Source organism: Ictalurus furcatus, chromosome 17 (genome assembly GCF_023375685.1).
Source record: "Ictalurus furcatus strain D&B chromosome 17, Billie_1.0, whole genome shotgun sequence".
NCBI lineage: Eukaryota > Metazoa > Chordata > Actinopteri > Siluriformes > Ictaluridae > Ictalurus > Ictalurus furcatus.
In genome coordinates, this window is record NC_071271.1 from 23,406,343 (window position 1) to 23,424,082 (window position 17,740).

Consider the following 17,740-nt stretch of genomic DNA (forward strand, 5'->3'; position numbering starts at 1 on the left):
GGGTAGTTTAAGCGGTGTAGAAGATGGATGGATGGATGGATGGATGGATGGTTATTCTAAAGGTTTATCATCATGTGGAAGGATTTGAACCGGTTGTGTTGTGTGTCTATCTCTGTGTGTGTGTGTGTGCAGAGGTCAGCGATGGGGTCAGCTATGAGGAAAACGGGTTCGACTGCTACACCAATCAGGGCGTTCACTGACTCGGCGCTCCACACTGACTGGGTGAAGACGTCGGATTTCCGACTCGCCCGTACCGCTTTATTTCTTTTCCACGTCGTCGCTTTGTCACAAAATGTTTAATTCTTTTCTCCATTTTCAGTTTCCCTGTGAGCTTTGGAACGTCACTGTATTGCTAAAGGAACATCAGTGTATATTCTGTATAGTTTCTTCTTCTTCTTCTTCTTTTGTTTTGTACTGTAAATGACGTGTGAAGCATTTGACGTGGGCGGTCTGTGGCCTGTCGAGTGCTCGTGACGACCGGAACGTCCGCCATTTTGTTTTGATTGTTCATTTTGGAGATGAACGACTGGAACCAGGGGGTGAGGGATATTCCTAAACGAACCTGCGCATGTGTGTGTGGTCTATGATGTATGTTCTGATGTACTCTGGGACACTCTCTTGCCTTCTCTAAGGGCCGACGCGACATCCTGTGTGTTTACAGCGTGCCTGTATTTTCATACACACCCATTTAACATTTTCAACAACGATGATTTTTATTTATATTTGTGTGTTTTATGCCTTTCGGTCGTTTAAATAAAGGTGTAAAGGGTTTTAAATGCACGCAGAGGAGTAAACAGGTTCCAGTCGATGTACTTGAGCTTATAAAGGTTTGTGGTCGGACTGTAAAAGCAGGAAGGGCGAGTACAAGCTTTAAAGGAAAAATCCACTCCGAATGCCTTGCACATTAACCCCATCTTTATCTCAAACTGCACTAGCGTCAGAGCGACACACGAGCGCTAACTTCTCACGGGGACGACCGGCCGACGAGTCGCACCGGATCATCCGGGATGAAACGTTTTGAACGCGTTTCAGGGTGGAGTTCTTCTTTAAAGTCTGACACTGAAAGAGCCGAAGCCGAACACGTCTCGGTGCCGTGGGCGGTACTACTGGAACAGACGTCTGGCCTGGAATCAAAGCCGAGTGTTTATATTTATATATTGTACAGTGATTGTGTCACAGCATCATCATCCTCATCCTCATCCTCATCATCATCGACTTCGTCTTCTTCCTCATCGGCTCACTGTATTTTATTTGCGATGAACAGTTTATAAGTTATGGCACTGGAAGACATGTTAGAAGAAGCGTTTTATTAAAAAGTTCACGTTCACACGAGACGACGTACAAATCGTGTTATTTTGGGTTTTTATTTTATACGTGTTGCTCAGAATAAATAAAATCAATATTAAAAAAAAAACCTAATCATTTATTTGTGGATCGTGAATTTATATATAATTTATTAGAGAGACAGCCAGATAGACAGAGAGAGAGAGACAGATAGAGAGATAGATGGAGAGAGACACAGAGAGAGAAACAGACAGAGACAGATAGAGAGAATTAGAGAGAGAGACAGAGAGAAATAGAGACAGAGAGAGAAATAGAGGCAGAGAGAGAGATAGAGAGAAATAGAGACAGAGAGTAATAGAGAGAGAGACAGAGAGAGAAACAGACAGAGACAGATAGAGAGAATTAGAGAGAGAGACAGAGAGAAATAGAGACAGAGAGAGAAATAGAGGCAGAGAGAGAGACAGAGAGAAATAGAGAGAGAGATAGAGAGAAATAGAGTCAGAGAGAGAAATAGAGACAGAGAGAGTTAGATAGAGAGAAATAGAGAGAAAGAGACAGAGAGATAGAAATAGAGATAGGGAGAAATAGAGACAGAGTTAGAGAGAAATAGAGTCAGAGAGAGAAATATAGAGAGAGAAATAGAGAGAGATAGAGAGAAATAGAGACAGAGAAATAGAGTCAGATAGAGAGAAATAGAGACAGAGAGAGAAATAGAGACAGGGAGACAGAGAAATAGAGTCAGAGAGAGTTAGATAGAGAGAAATAGAGTCAGAGAGTTAGATAGAGAGGAATAGGGTCAGAGAGAGAGAGAAATAGAGACAGGGAGACAGAGAAATAGAGTCAGAGAGAGTTAGATAGAGAGAAATAGAGTCAGAGAGTTAGATAGAGAGGAATAGGGTCAGAGAGAGAGAGAAATAGAGACAGGGAGACAGAGAGAAATAGAGTCAGAGAGAGAGAGAAATAGAGTCAGACAGAGAGAGAGTTAGATAGCGAGAGAGTGAATATATAGCGAAACAGTGTAGAGTCACATAGACATGATATTCTTCCCAAAAAGCCACGTTTTAGATTCGGTTGTTTACAGTATGTATTAACTCATCTCTCTATTTCCAGATTTTGGCAAACTGACATCAACTTTTTAAGCATTTAAGCTTCAGTACTAATGTTTATTTTCTATTCTGTAAATAATAATATATATATATTAATTACTATTAATCTAGATTCGTAAGCATTAAGCGTGTTATATATTGTTTTTATTTCGTACGTGTTGATCATAAAATAATAAAAATCGACTATTTGCCTATTTTTTGGCCGAACTGTAAAGACGAGTACGTCACACAGAGCAAAGAGCAAAGAATTTTTGTACACACAGTGTACAAAAATATCTCACCTTTTACAATGAGTCCAGACTGGACATTATTTTTAAGCATTAAAAACAATAATAATAATAATAATAATAATAATAATAATAACAACAACAACAACAATAACAACAGGCATTTGTCTTGTTTTATTTACTTATTCAATTTGGGCCCCCAAAAAGTACAAACGTTTTCTATTCAAGTTCGTTTAGGTGTATAAAAATAAGTATTAACACACAGTTACGATTTTTATTATTATTTTTTTTTTATGACTTTGACAAAATGACGATTTTTTAAGCATTTAAGCCTCCGTATTTTAAAGTGCAACATGTTTCTTCTAAATCCAAGCTTGAAATGTAAGACGAAATAAAAAAAAATAAAAATAAAAAAATAAGAGAAAAATATATTAAACACGTATTAGTAGGTAAAGCACGGTACCTATTTTAACACAAAGTGTAGACTTTACTCGTTGTTGTTGTTGTTGTTTACAATCAACTCAAACAACTGTACGTGACACGGCATGAACGCCAAACACTCTTATTTCTAAAAGACCGGTCACTTCTTTTGGTTAGCAAAACAGTTTTCCCAATGCCTAAATAAAAAAAATTAAAAAATTAATTAATTTAAAAAAAATGTAAATAAATAAGAAAATCAAGATAATCCACGATCATGACCATGATGCACAATTAACAGTAACAGCAGCCATTATCTTAAAAAAAAAAAAAAAAAAAACCACCACCTGTAAACACAGTGGCTTAAATAAAAGTAGTCGTTAACAGTCTGAGAGGCTATAAATAAATAAATAAATAGCTGATGAATGACTGGGTCACATTTAAGAGACTCTGTACGGAGATTATAACATCACTGCATCGTACAGCTCGGGGTGTGTGCTGTACTTCTCCTTCATCTTGCTTAACATCGGTGTGAAGCATTAATTATCGAACCCCGTCCAGACGTCTTCTGACTGGCTTTCCATCAACATTTCCGTTCTGCTTAACTCGAACAGACCGTCACGCACGCGCATACACAGCTAGAGGAACGCAGCTTCGGTCCAGACGGAAGCAGAAGAACATGGCTACGGTCTCTGTTTAAAGAAGCAATTCATGAATTATTAATATCACTTCATTTTTTTTTTTTGGGATCTGGCGCTTTGTATACCGCGCGACCGACGTGTACGTCGTCCTGCACGAGTTTCGATCGTGCTTCTGTAGAAATCCTACCGTTCTGGAACTTTCTACAGTGAGATGATGAGCACCTCGTGCAAAGCTTTCAGGAATGTAGGCTGAACGTGTTCCCACACTGCTTTATATAACAATATAACCTGTTCTCTGGAAGAACCCACACACGTGTGTTACGATCTGAGCGGCTGAAAGATTATGTAGTTTAAGCGTAATAGCAGTTTAAAGAAAAAAATAAATAAATAAAACGTTGGGAAAATTGTATGAAATGCTAAACGTCCAAATAATCGCTTTCTCGCTTTCCGAAAGGGAAATTGTTCTCCGCTCAGTTTGGTCCTGAGTCTCGGGTTCCTCCACCTGATGCTCCGCCCCCGACCCTGACGTTCCTCAGCTGAAGTTGGTTTTGCGCAGGTGTCTGTTGGGAATCTCGATGGCGCTGACCTGCAGAGGCCACGATCCTCCCATGATGCCCGCCTGCAGCGCCACGCCAGTCACGACGGCCAGGTCCGGGTCCACGCGCGTGTTCGCTTCCTTCCCGAAGTACTCGCTGATGATCTGGCGAACGCGTGGGATCCTCGTGGACCCGCCCACCAGCACGACCTCATCCACTTCGTCTTTTTCCAGCCGTCCCTCTTCCAGGACCGTCTCGATGGGGGCCAGGATCTTCTGGAACAGATCTGCGTTGAGTTCCTCGAAGAGCTGGCGGCTGAGCTCCTGCTGGAAGGTGACGCGCTCTTCCTGCTCTCCCGCGGTTCGCAGACGGAGCGGGACTTTCAGGGAGACGCTGGAATTCACCGTCAGGCCGAGTTTGGCTTCTTCGACGGCCTGACGGAGACGCTGGACGTCCTCCTTTAACGACGGAGCCACGCCGTACTGCTGGAGCACTCGCTCGCTGGCGTACTGGAAGAGCCGCTGGCTGAAGTCCTGCCCTCCTAACTTGTTATTTCCTGTTGAGATGACACCCGGGAGTTAACGGAGGACGTCAACGGTCACGTCCGTCGTTTACAAACTGACCCGGACTTGCACTTTCACTTACTTACTTTCACTTACTTACGGGTTTAAAATACTAAACATATCTTAGCATGAACACCTCTGTTCATTTTTACCAATATAGAGCTGAGTGCAAAAGTTTGCACACCCTATAGTTTTTTAATGGTAAAAACATAAAAAGAATTGAAATTTTATTTATTTTATTTTTTTTTTTAAATCAACCAAAAGGTGTTCAAATGGTTTCAGAGATTAAATGAATAAAATCACTTCCTAATTAGTATCATCATCATAAGAGATTTGACTCCATCATTTATGGAAGGAGTCTCCGGTGTCAGAGCTTTGTAAAAAAAAAATAATAATAATAATAATAATAATTTAAAAATTGACGTTTCCTGCTGTGGGGGAAGTCTTTAGGACAGAGAATTTGAATCTCATTAACTTCTTAAAGATGTCTAATTGCTGAGTTAATTGCTCAGTTAATGTGTGTGTGTGTGTGTGTGTGTGTGTGTGTGTGTGTGTGTGTTCTGACCTGCCATGGCCCTGGTGAGGAACATCCCCCCCTGCTTATTGAGCAGAGACACATCCAGCGTTCCTCCTCCCAGATCCACCACCAGGACGTTAAACACGTCCACTTTATGAAGCCCGTACGCCATCGCCGCTGCCGTGGGTTCGTTAATGACCCTCAAGATGTCCAGCCCTGAAGAACAAACCGCATTAAAATCACTGTTTGTTTGGACAGAAGGCGTTCATTTCAATTTCGAAAATAAACAAACAAACAAACAAACAAACAAACAAACAAAAACAGCAGCTGTAACAATCGGACTTCTGCAACATTAAACGTAACTACAAACAGATAAAAAAAAAAAACTGGCAAATTTCTGTCGTATTAAAGTAAAACGATCGAGTTCAGGATGCTAACGTTTACTCCGTTTCATCACAGCACCTTGTTGTTGATTATTTTCCTAAAACAGCTCATGGGGTGTTTTATTTCTCACTTAAACACGCCCTGTCTTTCTTCCATCGTACACGTACACGTACACGAGTGTATAAAGCACCTGCACCTGCGTTATTCATACATACGTACATGTAAATGTAAGACGATAACATCGCAAGCGAGCGTTAAGTGTTCCTGTATCGTAAATATCAAGAGCCAATCAGGCCACAGTATGCAAATAAAGGCCAGGTAATGTCTCTTTTCTTTTTGTGAGGCGTTATTAAACACATTACACTCGACCGTGTTACTGAATCGCAAAACGTCACGTCTCAACATGCAAACAAAGCCAGACAATAATGATTTACCGGCAGAAGGGGGCGGGGCTTGGAAGTTTGTGAGTGTTTCCAATTTGCATACTAATTCATCTGCATTAAAGCTTAAAAGTGTTGATTTTACTGCCTTTTTTCTTTTTTAACCAAGCGGTCTTTAAAACTAGAATCTAAACGGAAAGTCTCTTTTTTTTTTTCTGACTTCAGTGCACGCAGTCCTGCTACGTTATGATCATAAACGCGCCCGGCAGCTGCAGGAAGTCCTGTTCGGATCCCTTAAGCGATATCTGCGACGGATTAAACGAACGGCTGCAGGCCCAGAGTGTAGATTCAGCAAGCGGTTTATTGGCAGAGGGACCTGCTAAACTGGCAGCTCGGATGGTGTAGTTCCTCTGCCTCTCGTCGAAGTCTGCCGGCACGGAGATCACAGCTTTGTCGATGGGGACCCCGAGGTGCTGCTCCGCCATTTTCTTCATCTTTAACAGCAGCCGAGAGCCGATGAACTCGGGGCTCACGGTGAACGTGCTGTTCGTGCTGAGCAGGAACTCGGCGCTGCCGTTGTTCAGCACGACCTGCGTGAACACGATAAATGGTGTGCAAAGCTTAGAAGTCTGTAAACGCTTTACAGACTGAGAAAGCCTCTAAACAAGGGGGCCAATATTTATTCACAACAACTGAATAAACGTGATACTTGTATACAAAGCAATGCAATGTAAGGAGTGCGATACATAAGTATACTATACTTGTGTGTGTGTAATAAAATTTATATTATATACATATATAAATTAATCCTGAGGTAAGTTATTTTCTACGTGTTATTTTATTCCTCTTACACCTCATCAATTTGTCCATATTTTCACATGTTAAAGAACTACACACTGTACTTTTTATCTGTTTAATGATTTGGAACGTCACCGACACTGGAGACTCCTTCCAGAAATGCTAAACAAACGTCTCCTAAAAGAAGATTTCTCCATGTTAACGCTTATACGTTGTTATTTTGGTTAAATAACAGCACATTTTTGTTAATTCATTCATTATTAGGACTTTGTAGACGTTCACGTAGAGCGTCTGCTGTACAAGTCCCTGTTTCCGTTAGAGAAATGATGACTTATTAGAGATAGTATATATATATATATATATTTGTAACGTTTATACATGGTGTAACTTTTTCCTAACGTACACCGTTCTTCTTCCTTGTTGTTACGACAACAACTTTGAAACCTAATAAACTAAACGATGTGAATTAAGGTTCTGAGAGAGCTTCGTTTCGTGAGAAGGGCACGAAAACTTTTGCACGCGATGCATTACGTTGCGCAAACGACACGCTTTGGGTTTTCTGATGTTCGGAAAAACAGACGGTTATTAGAATGAAGGTGCACTCTTTTTTTTTTTTTTTTTTTTATTTACCTTGAAGGGGTAGCGAGCGCTCTCCTCATCCAACGTCTTCTGCTCAAAAATCTTCCCTATAAATCGCTTGGCATCGTAAAGCGTGTTTTGCGGGTTGATGTCGGCCAGCTCCTGGCCTTCGTGCCCGACGTATACGCCCGTCTCGGTGAAGGACACCACACTGGGGATGCTTTTTCGCCCCTTCTCGTCTCCGATCACTTCCACGTCTCCGGTCCCCGGCTGGAAGACCGCCACCGAGCAAAACGTCGTCCCGAGATCGAGCCCGATGACTCTGGGTTTAGGAGGAGGCAGATACTGCTGGCCTAGATATCCGGCTAGGAATAACGCCAGGATCACAGAACCTACAAGATAAAAAAAACAACGCGATGTAATTTAAATCACAGCGTCGATACTATAGCATCATCTGGCCCAGCCCTACTTCTCAATCTGTCTTTACGGCACAAACTGGTAACAAGTCCCATAACTCGCATCTTCTTCCAAACAAATAAACTCATCAGTCAAACTCATCAGTGTCCCAATGCACAGCGAGACAGGGTCCTTACCAGTGCTCCAAATCGAGTACACGATATACCGATTCACAATTTATGGAGGCAAAAATACACTGACGTATCTCTTACTGTTAATGAGCTGCTGTTGTAGACCAAGCCACGCCCCAGGGGGCGGGACATAAAGGTTGTAGAGAGCATGTAATTGGACAAATACAAGACTAGTACAGGATGAGCCATAAAAACTTGGCAATCATTTCAAATCAGAAGTGATGTACTATGATATAATTATATACATTATATATAATACAGATTAATTATAAATATATTATTTCCAAATAATATTTATTGTACTTTTATTTAAAAATCAGTACTACTACTAGTACTAAAAAAAAAAGCTCAGAAACACTGAGTTTTGATTTTAAAAATCTATAAATGCTGTTCCTAAATGTTTCCTTTAAACCTACAAGTGTCCTCCTAATTAACCCATTATTCTATAGATATTTTATTGAATAATTTGCACTGCGTCTTGGTGATATTTATAAATATTATAAAACAGCTGTCAGTATTGATGTCGTCATCAAGCTAGCTATGAAACTTAGCTGGCTAACTAGATTAGCTTACGTAGAGGGTACATACAATATTATACCATAGATTACAATAAATATACAATCAATTCCGTTAATTATAGCAATATATAAACATGGTTAAAACCGTTACCTAGACGACTGTATTACTGTAGCTTAATCGCTCAAGACCCGGAAATGAGCAACAATCATTAACTCTGTATCTATTTTCTAGTACTTATCGCTAAATAATCTGACTCATAAACAGCTAGCCCGAAAAATAACTCACCGATTATAGACATTTCTCCTGCCATTTCTGCTCCCGCTGTTTTAATAAACACCACGAACTAAAATGACGTTCATTCAGTAACTGAAACCGAGCCGGGAAACATTTTTACCACACGACGTACACGTCGACATAACGACAGAGCGGTGTGTTTATGGGAACTGTAGTCTTTTTTCCGACAAATACACACCGAATCAATTCATTGTAAAACTTCACATCCCATAAGGCTGTGCGTGGGCACGCTCTTTCCGGAAGTTCAGAAACTTCCGCCTTATACGCGCTGCGATTTTACACGTCGTTACTTTTAAATGTTATCCAGAAATTTTCAATAAAAATTATTTTTAACAAATGAAATCCGTTTGTAAGTGAATTAATAGCATTTAAATGTATAAATACAATTAATATATAATAGTACTTAGTTGCCGCATTATCCGAGTACTAACTACGTCAACACTTTCGCCGTATTGGAAAGGGCAATATTAGCACGTAAACCTATGGAAAGATGGTGTGTGTGTGTGTAGTCTGATAAAATCATATTCTGTGTGGTATGTTGGTTAAATGTATGGTTGCGCAGCAATGAATCATAACCCAAAATAAAACCTGCAAGTCTTCAGCAAACAATTTACTGATATTCATACATTTACATTAAATTAAGAGTAGCCTAATATCATGGCCGGCCCTGACCAATTTGGTGCCCTAGGCAAGGTTTTAGCTAGTGCCCCTTGCATTGCAGCAATTCCACCACCGATCATTGTGTTCATACACTCATACATAAACTACATATTTTCTTTTTATGTCTTAGAGATTTTCATTATTTTAGAAACAAACCCCCCACTTGATGCCGCATCTCTGGGCTGTGCTGAAGTAGAGAAGGCGTCTACAGGTGGCCCAGGATTTGTAGGGGTGGGATTCAAATATTTCAAAAGTTCCTCTGAAGAGAGAACCGGAGTATATGATTGTTACATTATATTATTATGGGTTTTTTTTAAGCAGCTGATGGTGAAACAATATACAATAATAGCACTTAAATGAGGCATATAAATATTTATATTTAAGGAGTGAATTGAACTTATAATCAATAAATAATAATAAATAATAATAATAATAATAATACTAATAATAATAATAATAATAATAATAATAAAGCCCTGGAATTAGATGCATGTACGTGTATTGTGCACCCCCAATCCTCCTTCCAACAAGTCCAGCCTTCTCCACTACAACTGTCTATAAAGATGCCACTATTTCCAATTTTTTCATTATTAAAGCGACTTAACATCAATGAATGTAAACACAAAAACTAATGCAAATAACGTTCTAGTATTAAAATGCTAAGAATGCCTGGACCATATTTGTTTATCGATCATTAAATATGTCAATGGCAATGTCTAAACGTTCTTTTATACCCTTATTAGTCATATCATTTTTAAAGATAACTGACAAAAACCTCACAAAATTGCCATCTAGGTAGCTAATTTATTTAATTAACTCCGCCCCAAAGAGGAATTGCTTAGCCCTACCCATTTTATTTAAAAGGCAACTCAAAGCAAACACAGTTGACTGGCAGTGTTTCAGTACAGATGCAGTTTGTATCTCAGGCAGCAGGGGGCGCACAAAACGACAACCTGCGTTTAACATGGATTGGCGCCAGAATTCAGGTTGCCAGATTAAATTCACTGGTTGCCACCAGTTACGATTTTAAATTTCTGTCCAATAGGCCTACAGTATGTGAAAGCAGAACAAATAACATCATTTCTAATAATGCTTTAATAGTCTAATAATATTAGAAACTTTTTTCCAAATGGAAAATTCATCCAGTCTCCAACAGTGACCAGGTTAGCGGTTGAAAATGTAAGATTACGACAAACGTAATGTCAAACAAATAATTTATTAACTCTTACTGAACATTTAAAAAAGTAGGAATATATATATATATACACAGTAGGTTTATATTAATATACAGAGACCAACAGAAAAAGAAATGAGTATGTCATGTATAAATACAAAAGTCAGCAGATATTTTAACACAGTAAACTACAGACCTATTTCTACAAATCCACAGTCAAACGTAATGTGTAATTATTTGAATTTGTGAGTAGTCACAAATCCTCATGGCTCAGTTCCGAGAACAGTGACGTCAGTGAATATCGGCGTCCTCTCTGCTCGTGTCTGTACAGTCGTTTGGGATGAAACAGCCCGAGTCTCGAGGACAGTCGCTCGCTTCCTCGTCGTCCTCCTCACACATCGTCTCGGCCAGCTCGCCCCCTGTGGGTCACAGCAGATTGAGGTTAGAGCGTGTGGATCTACTCAGCTGCTTCATTACATTTCAGTAAAGCAAACCTAGGGTTAGGGTTAGGGACATGACATCTGTCTTTAATAAACTTACGTATTCTGTACACTAACGCTCCAAACACAACAACAACAACAACAACAACGACTATGCTGCATTTGACTAGAGGTTGTAACTCGTAATTTATGACCTCCAACTAGGAAAAAACCAGAGACCCCTCTCCCCAACTCCTCAACCCCGAGTTCAGGGAGTGACCTCAATTCAACATGGCTGCTCACACTTACTGCTTAACTTTAAATGAGTTGTCCTGTGTATACTTTAGTATTTCCTTTAGATCCATCAACATCCAGACATATTCACTTGTTAAATCTGTAACACCGACGCTAAAGTTCACTTTTTTGAGGAAGAAAATCTACATCACTCATCGCAGCTAGCTAACTAGCTTGTTGCTTACACGGAGGCGTCCATGTTTTGGTTTTTTTTCCTTTCCGCCTACTTTATAGCTCGAATGTATGGAGGTGAAAATCTCAGAGAGTCTGACATATGCAGCATATATTTACGCTTTTGTGACAGAAATAATTTTAGGATTCTTTAATATGTTTACTCGATCAAACATCCCAATCCATTTAAGTCCATTTAAACAATTAGCTAACGCGACTATACGAAGCAACAGCCAATGGCTTGCTATTTTCACTACTTTTTAGTACTCTCGTACACTTTAGGACGATACACACGTCATCTTATTTACATAAAAGCTGATTTCAACCTTGTAGCAATGCGTACGATGTTTTTTTCTCTTTAATGATGTAATGGATATCAATGACTGTTGGGAGATCTGCCTTATGAATATTAATGACTAGTGAAAATGTGCTGTAAAATGTGCTCCATCCAAAAAAAAATGGAATTTCCTCCTGTTTTGGGCGTGCCCGTGTTCAGTGTTGAATTTGTCTGTGATGTCACACTCCACGGTAGTGGTTAATGGCTCTTCTGAAAGTAGACGCTCAGGTCTTTCACTTGTAAGTTGTAGTGTTTCCATAAGTTTTTCATTTTATACCTAGCCTACTGGGTTTAAATATCATATACAGTGTTTTACTATCAAAAAAGCTTTAGTTGTGCCGTCCGTTTTATCTCTGCAATCAATGTTATTGTGGAGAGGTGGGAATTGTTTGCCCAGCAGGGGGCTCACACCCCTCTAATTTCCCATCGACCTGCTCACGAGGAGCTAAACACAGAGTGACGATACTCAACACACAGAAACCCAACAGTGTCCTGACTCATCTTATATCAGACTTACGGCAATAAAATAATTCATTTGTTCATACTGATTGAAAATGTCTAATAAGTCATCATTTCTATTCTGCCAGTGGACTGGAACGCCAACATACTTTATTATAATCTGGATATAAACCTTTTGTACAGGGTTCAGTTCAAACTCGATTCCAACATGCGTGTCTATTACAGCCGATATGATTAATCAGATCAGCTCAGTTGGATTCGGGCTGGACATAAACTCCAATATATATATATATATATTAAAAGAAAGTCAGCTTTGATACTCACGGCCCATGTCATAGATGACCTCTGAGGCGGCGAGTAGTTTGCGTCTGTGCTCCGGATCTGTGATGTTCAGCTCAATCAGATGCTTCTCCTTCAAGTGCTTCAGATCGTCCACAGACTGGTAGCCGTTCAAGAGCAAAGTCGAGATGTATTCCTGCGGGGTTCGAGGTGGTATAAAAGTGAGAAACGTGTGCGTGAGTGAGAATGACGTTGGAAAAGGTCAAGGCTCAAAACCGGACCTTCTCAAAAACCTTCATTGCACTAAACAAAATCATGAGTAGCATTGACGAATAGTGTGTACAGAGTGACTTCATACATTTTTAACAGAACAGTATTCATAAATAGTTAGCAGTGTATTATTACACACGGTATATATTGTCATATTATTATTATTATTATTATTATTATTATACCGTAGCTCTGTTAAAAGCAGGATTCTGATTGGTCCAAAGGTCTTGATTAATTTTCTATAACAGCAGCTCTTATATAAAGCTTCTGGTTCTACTATGTTATCATTTCTATACTTGTATTTGCATTACTTCTAATAATAAACAGATATAAATGTATAACTCTTGATATGGTGCAGTTTTCTGTAAGGATATTTATATAAGGATAGTTTTACAGATGTTCCAAAACATTAAACGTAACTATAAATGGATACAACGTATAATAAGTTGTTTATTAATACGTTTAAAATGGTAATCACTGCCAAATTGCTGTAGCATAAAACACGTCAGGATGCGCTGTTAATGGAAAATAAGACGTTTCAGCGTGGTAACAGTAACGCCGCTTCATCACGCCACAGCATTGTTGATTATTTTCCTATAACAGCATGACACGGTGTTTTTATTCCTTACACAGGTCAATCTCTCCAGGATTTAGCCATCGCAGAGATTAACGCAAAATTTTGCAGTTTTTCAAAATAACAGCAGATTCGTCCCGAGACGTGTCGTGATGACGTCACGTGATGGTTCTCGGCCCAAATCTGCGACAAATCATTCAGCCAAAGCCCTCGTCGATTCACGTGCATCGAACATGAGTACAGCTCAGTAAAGTTCTCATTTCCCCAGTAAACATCACGGCGAAAGACCGCGCGAAACAATTTCGTGCGATTGTAATTTCGCCAATTCAAGTAGTTTTCCGCAATAAATAAATAAATAAATAAATAAAAGAAGAAAACATTTCCTCAAGTTGCAGCACAAACGCGAGCGTTTTAGGCCGCAACAATCACAATAAAATCTCTGAGGAATCCTGTCCGGTCTGATAGCTGTGAGTATTACTAAACCAATTCACATTTATACAGTAAAACGTTATCTGTTTTGAATTTTAGACGCATTTACAAATCCTACGTACTTGACGAATTAGAAGAATTGAAGAATGAAATTTTTATCCGTTACCAGTGTATAAAGCTCATCGTGTGGTCGGGATGTTTACCTGTAAATGTAATCGCTCTAGTAACTCCAGCAGTGTTTTGGGTCGAGGTCTTTTGGACAGTCTCTGAGGCCTGATCTGTGGAGTCTCTTCCTCTCCTTCGTCTTCATTTTTTTCCTTCTCAAGCAGCACATCCACGTAGATGAACTTGAAATTTCCTACTTTACTGTTCAGCAAGCCCGTCCATATTCCCATAGGGGGTTTGCTTATGATATTGATAATATCACCGACCTGAGAGAAATGCAAATATTTAGATTATATGCAAATATTTCCTCCTGATGCCAAGTTACAGAGTCGGATACACGATGATGCCAAAGTACACAAAGCAGATGGCGGGCTGACCTTGAGCTTGAGCGAGTCCGTGTCATACGGACTGGGGAAGAAGTCTGTGTGCACTCGGGCTCGTCCACAAAACGGACCCGTGTAGGACGTGTCCTCACCTCGGCTGTCTGGGTTACCGGACACGTCCAAGCTGCCGGTCGTGGCACCTGAGACAGTAAGGAAGAATGACAGTATGACCGTTACTGTTGTTCAACTCTCATGGTCTCGATTTTAATCGTAATTTTTTTCGGATGTGTGAGTACGTACCGGAAGAGCTCTGTCCACTGGAGAGACTTTCTAACGAGTTACTCGAGTGGTTTGGAGTTTTCCCCAACTGAGCGCTGCTTTCTGTACCTCCTTCTGTTTGTCGGTCTGTGTCGTCACCCTGCAGCAATTCATGAGCAAAAACATCATTTACAACAGCGAAAGGTGGAATAATAATAATAATAATAATAATAATAATAATAATAATAATAATAATAATCACAGTATAATAGCCAAGAAAGTAAATATTCATGGTCATCCACTTAGAAGAGTGTTATATTTAAAAAAATAATATTAATCAAAGTACCAATTAATCCACTATTAATGTATCCTGAATCTTTATATATATAAAAAAATGTATATTGTTCATATTGTTCAAGTGATCAGATTACCGTACAATGACATCACACGTAAAAATACATCAAGGTCACATGACACAGGCTCACTCTCAGAAGACGTTAGAGTGTTTCCATTTGTATATATTTAACTTAAATTCAAATTTAAAGTAATTAAAAGTTTCATTTCATATATACATATATATATATACACATATATATATATATACACATATATATACATATATATATATATACACATATATATATACATATATATATATATACATACATACATTATATATATATATACATACAGACAGACTTTTGAAAAAGGGATGCTTATTGTGGCTCTGTGGTTAAGATGTCGGGCTAGTGATCGGAAGGTCATGAGTTCAAACCCCAACGCTACCACTGTTGGGCTCTTAACTTTTAACTCTCAACTGCTCAGATGTATAAATGTATGTCGCTCTGGATAAGGGTGTCTGCCAAATCCTGCAAATGTAAACTTTCCATATCAGGATGTAATTCATAGTTATAAATGATCACATCCACTACAATCTTATTCTTCAAAACACAGGAAAGTGTTTGCTTAAACCAATAGGGAACAGGACATTTAAGTCCGTTTTTCGTTGAGTCTGTTTAATTACAGGATTTCAGTTGCTGAGTAAAATCGCAGATTTCTGTTTAAGATTCAGGAAGTTAAACGTGTCCTCTGACATCATGGGGAAGGTTGCTATACTTCTGGCAGTGTCGAAAGCTCATGTGTGGTTCCCTATGACTCACCGCATCCTCGGAACAGGACTTGATGTGCTTCTTGCCTATCCTCATCGTCAACGCGATGGCCTTCATCTTTTTCCCCAAACCGTGCTGCTTGTCTTTCCTCTCCGCTCCTGACTCACCCTCGGCCTGCTCCAAACACACAGCATAATGAATATTGACATCTTTATACAGGCTAGCTCTGCTGCCAAGTGCTGAGTAAGCTCAAAGCTCTGAGCAACGTCCCACTTAATCATTCACAGCGTAGAATTGCAGCGTGTATTGCCCTAAATTTAGCATCTCGATTTTTCTCCTCAAAGCACAGGGAGTTATTTATCAAAGCGTAAATCAAAAAATTTCATACCAGAATGGTTCCATCTTCCTCAAGCCTGGCAGGTGAGTTCAGATGCCTGAAGCCGTCAAACTTTCCGAAACTGGTGGATCTCTGAACAAGGGGGAAGAGATTTATGTTGAACATGTTAACCACACACACACACACACACACACACACACACACACATGCTTATCATGCAAATATACCAGTAATAGATTATTATAATTAGCGGGTCCTTGTTAGATATGACATGTTTGGTTTTTTTCTTTTTTAAATTCATGTGTGTGCTTTTACGACACCATTTTCTCCACATCAGCAAAAACCCTGAAACGTTTTAACTCATCTCTTATAGATCAACCTGTTAGGTAAAGTAATAAAAATGCAATTTTTTTTTTTTTTAAATTAGCATTCACTTCTGTAACTCCATCTGGAATAGTTTGCAAATACGTGTGCTCTTTTTTTTTTTTCCTGAATCGTACAAACACCAGTCATTTGACATCGTCAGACCCCTATAATCACTGCTTGCTGATATCATTCCATTTGTAAATAATTCACTATCGATATACAGGTCAACTTACACACATATACACAGACGTACACAGGTTCAACGTGTTCACTTCTGTATGTCCGTGTAGGATCGAAGACATTTCCGTTTATTTATTTATTTATTTATTAAATAGATGAATCGAGCGTTTTACATTCTAGCGGCTGACCACAATAGTGAACCTTGCTCGAATCCGTACAGTCGCTGTTCGCTGATATGTAACGGGTTGAAATAACATTAAAAACTAAGGGTTTTTTTTGTTTTTTGTTTTTTTTTTTTAAAAAAAAAAGCACATAAAGCATTTGATCACACAATCAACTTATTAGTGTTACTAAATTATCATCACTGATCCACAAAATCCATGAAATCTTTAAATCCTATACCCATGGCTCAGACCAGATGGCGCGTCGCATTAATGCTTCTGACCCAAATACAGCAAATCAATGTCATTGTTCTAAATATTTCAACAGCAACATTAAGATTTATCTACATTATAGTAATACATAATATATATATGTTGTTGTTTTTTTTTTTTCCTTTTATAACACCGATGGAGAATAAGCCTTACCTTTGGTTTGATGTGTTTAGGTTTATCTGAGACATTTGAAGCTGTCCTTTGAAGCATGGCCTTACTTTTGTTCTTTATATTATCTTACGGTTGTATTATTATTTGAATCCCAGCTCGTGTGCTTGACGTTTGAATCTAAAGTGCTAACTGCAGTGGCTCTTCAGATGAGTCTTGCGTTTTGACTTCCTCAGATCACACAGGATGTGGCACAATATGTGTTCTGTATGTTATCGAAGCAGTTTCAGAGGGGAAAAAAAAAAAAAATAACGCTTGAGTCTGCATTTGCGGTCTGCCTGATAACCACTTCCCAGTCATTTCAAGGAACTTACATAAAGCAAATATGCACACGAGTGACGGCAAAAAAAGAAAGAAAGGAAGAAAAAATTTCCACAAAATGACTGTTGTGATCCTAGTGAATACAATCCAGAGCAATTATTATCGGTAAAGACGTACGTCCTATAACATTGATATTCATGTCTAATTAATATTCTGGATGGATTTATTGAGGAACTGAAAA

General features: G+C 39.0%; 3 protein-coding genes across 4 annotated transcripts in view; 1 reads left to right on the plus strand and 2 right to left on the minus strand.

Annotated features, from left to right (window-relative positions):
* The window catches only part of gdpd5b (glycerophosphodiester phosphodiesterase domain containing 5b), a 62,594-nt gene extending 60,214 nt beyond the window's left edge, over window positions 1–2,380 (plus strand). For both annotated transcript variants that reach the window (XR_008388318.1, XM_053647770.1), the window contains one exon: window positions 133–2,380. Coding sequence is in view for 1 of the 2 variants with exons in the window: in XM_053647770.1 (XP_053503745.1) it covers window positions 133–200 (68 nt within the window). In the remaining variant the exon portion in view is untranslated. The remainder of the gene's footprint in view (window positions 1–132) is intronic.
* Window positions 2,381–2,776: 396 nt separating this feature from the next.
* Window positions 2,777–9,005, minus strand: hspa13 (heat shock protein 70 family, member 13). Its single transcript, XM_053647771.1, has 5 exons — window positions 8,824–9,005; window positions 7,484–7,824; window positions 6,432–6,645; window positions 5,340–5,507; window positions 2,777–4,767 (listed from the first exon to the last, which is right to left on the minus strand). The coding sequence occupies exons 1-5, from the start codon at window positions 8,846–8,848 to the stop codon at window positions 4,208–4,210; spliced, it is 1,308 nt and encodes a 435-aa protein (XP_053503746.1). The 5' UTR covers window positions 8,849–9,005; the 3' UTR covers window positions 2,777–4,207.
* Window positions 9,006–10,692: 1,687 nt separating this feature from the next.
* On the minus strand, window positions 10,693–17,613 carry samsn1a (SAM domain, SH3 domain and nuclear localisation signals 1a). The gene is made up of 8 exons (XM_053647772.1): window positions 17,224–17,613; window positions 16,142–16,222; window positions 15,805–15,927; window positions 14,687–14,804; window positions 14,441–14,586; window positions 14,102–14,329; window positions 12,671–12,821; window positions 10,693–11,085 (listed from the first exon to the last, which is right to left on the minus strand). The coding sequence occupies exons 1-8, from the start codon at window positions 17,278–17,280 to the stop codon at window positions 10,958–10,960; spliced, it is 1,032 nt and encodes a 343-aa protein (XP_053503747.1). The 5' UTR covers window positions 17,281–17,613; the 3' UTR covers window positions 10,693–10,957.
* Window positions 17,614–17,740: the final 127 nt, after the last annotated feature.

Excerpts from the sequence above, each read along its gene's own strand:
- hspa13 (XM_053647771.1), bottom strand. The coding sequence starts at position 8,848 with ATGGCAGGAGAAATGTCTATAATCG. Across the intron at positions 5,508-6,431 it reads CCGAGCTGCCAGTTTAGCAG|GGCTGGACATCTTGAGGGTC; the intron begins GTCCCTCTGCCA and ends TTTGTTCTTCAG. Across the intron at positions 4,768-5,339 it reads CCTCACCAGGGCCATGGCAG|GAAATAACAAGTTAGGAGGG; the intron begins GTCAGAACACAC and ends TCATCTCAACAG.
- samsn1a (XM_053647772.1), bottom strand. The coding sequence starts at position 17,280 with ATGCTTCAAAGGACAGCTTCAAATGTCTCAGATAAACCTAAACACATC. Across the intron at positions 15,928-16,141 it reads AGGAAGATGGAACCATTCTG|GCCGAGGGTGAGTCAGGAGC; the intron begins GTATGAAATTTT and ends TGTTTGGAGCAG. Across the intron at positions 14,805-15,804 it reads AGTCCTGTTCCGAGGATGCG|GGTGACGACACAGACCGACA; the intron begins GTGAGTCATAGG and ends GAATTGCTGCAG.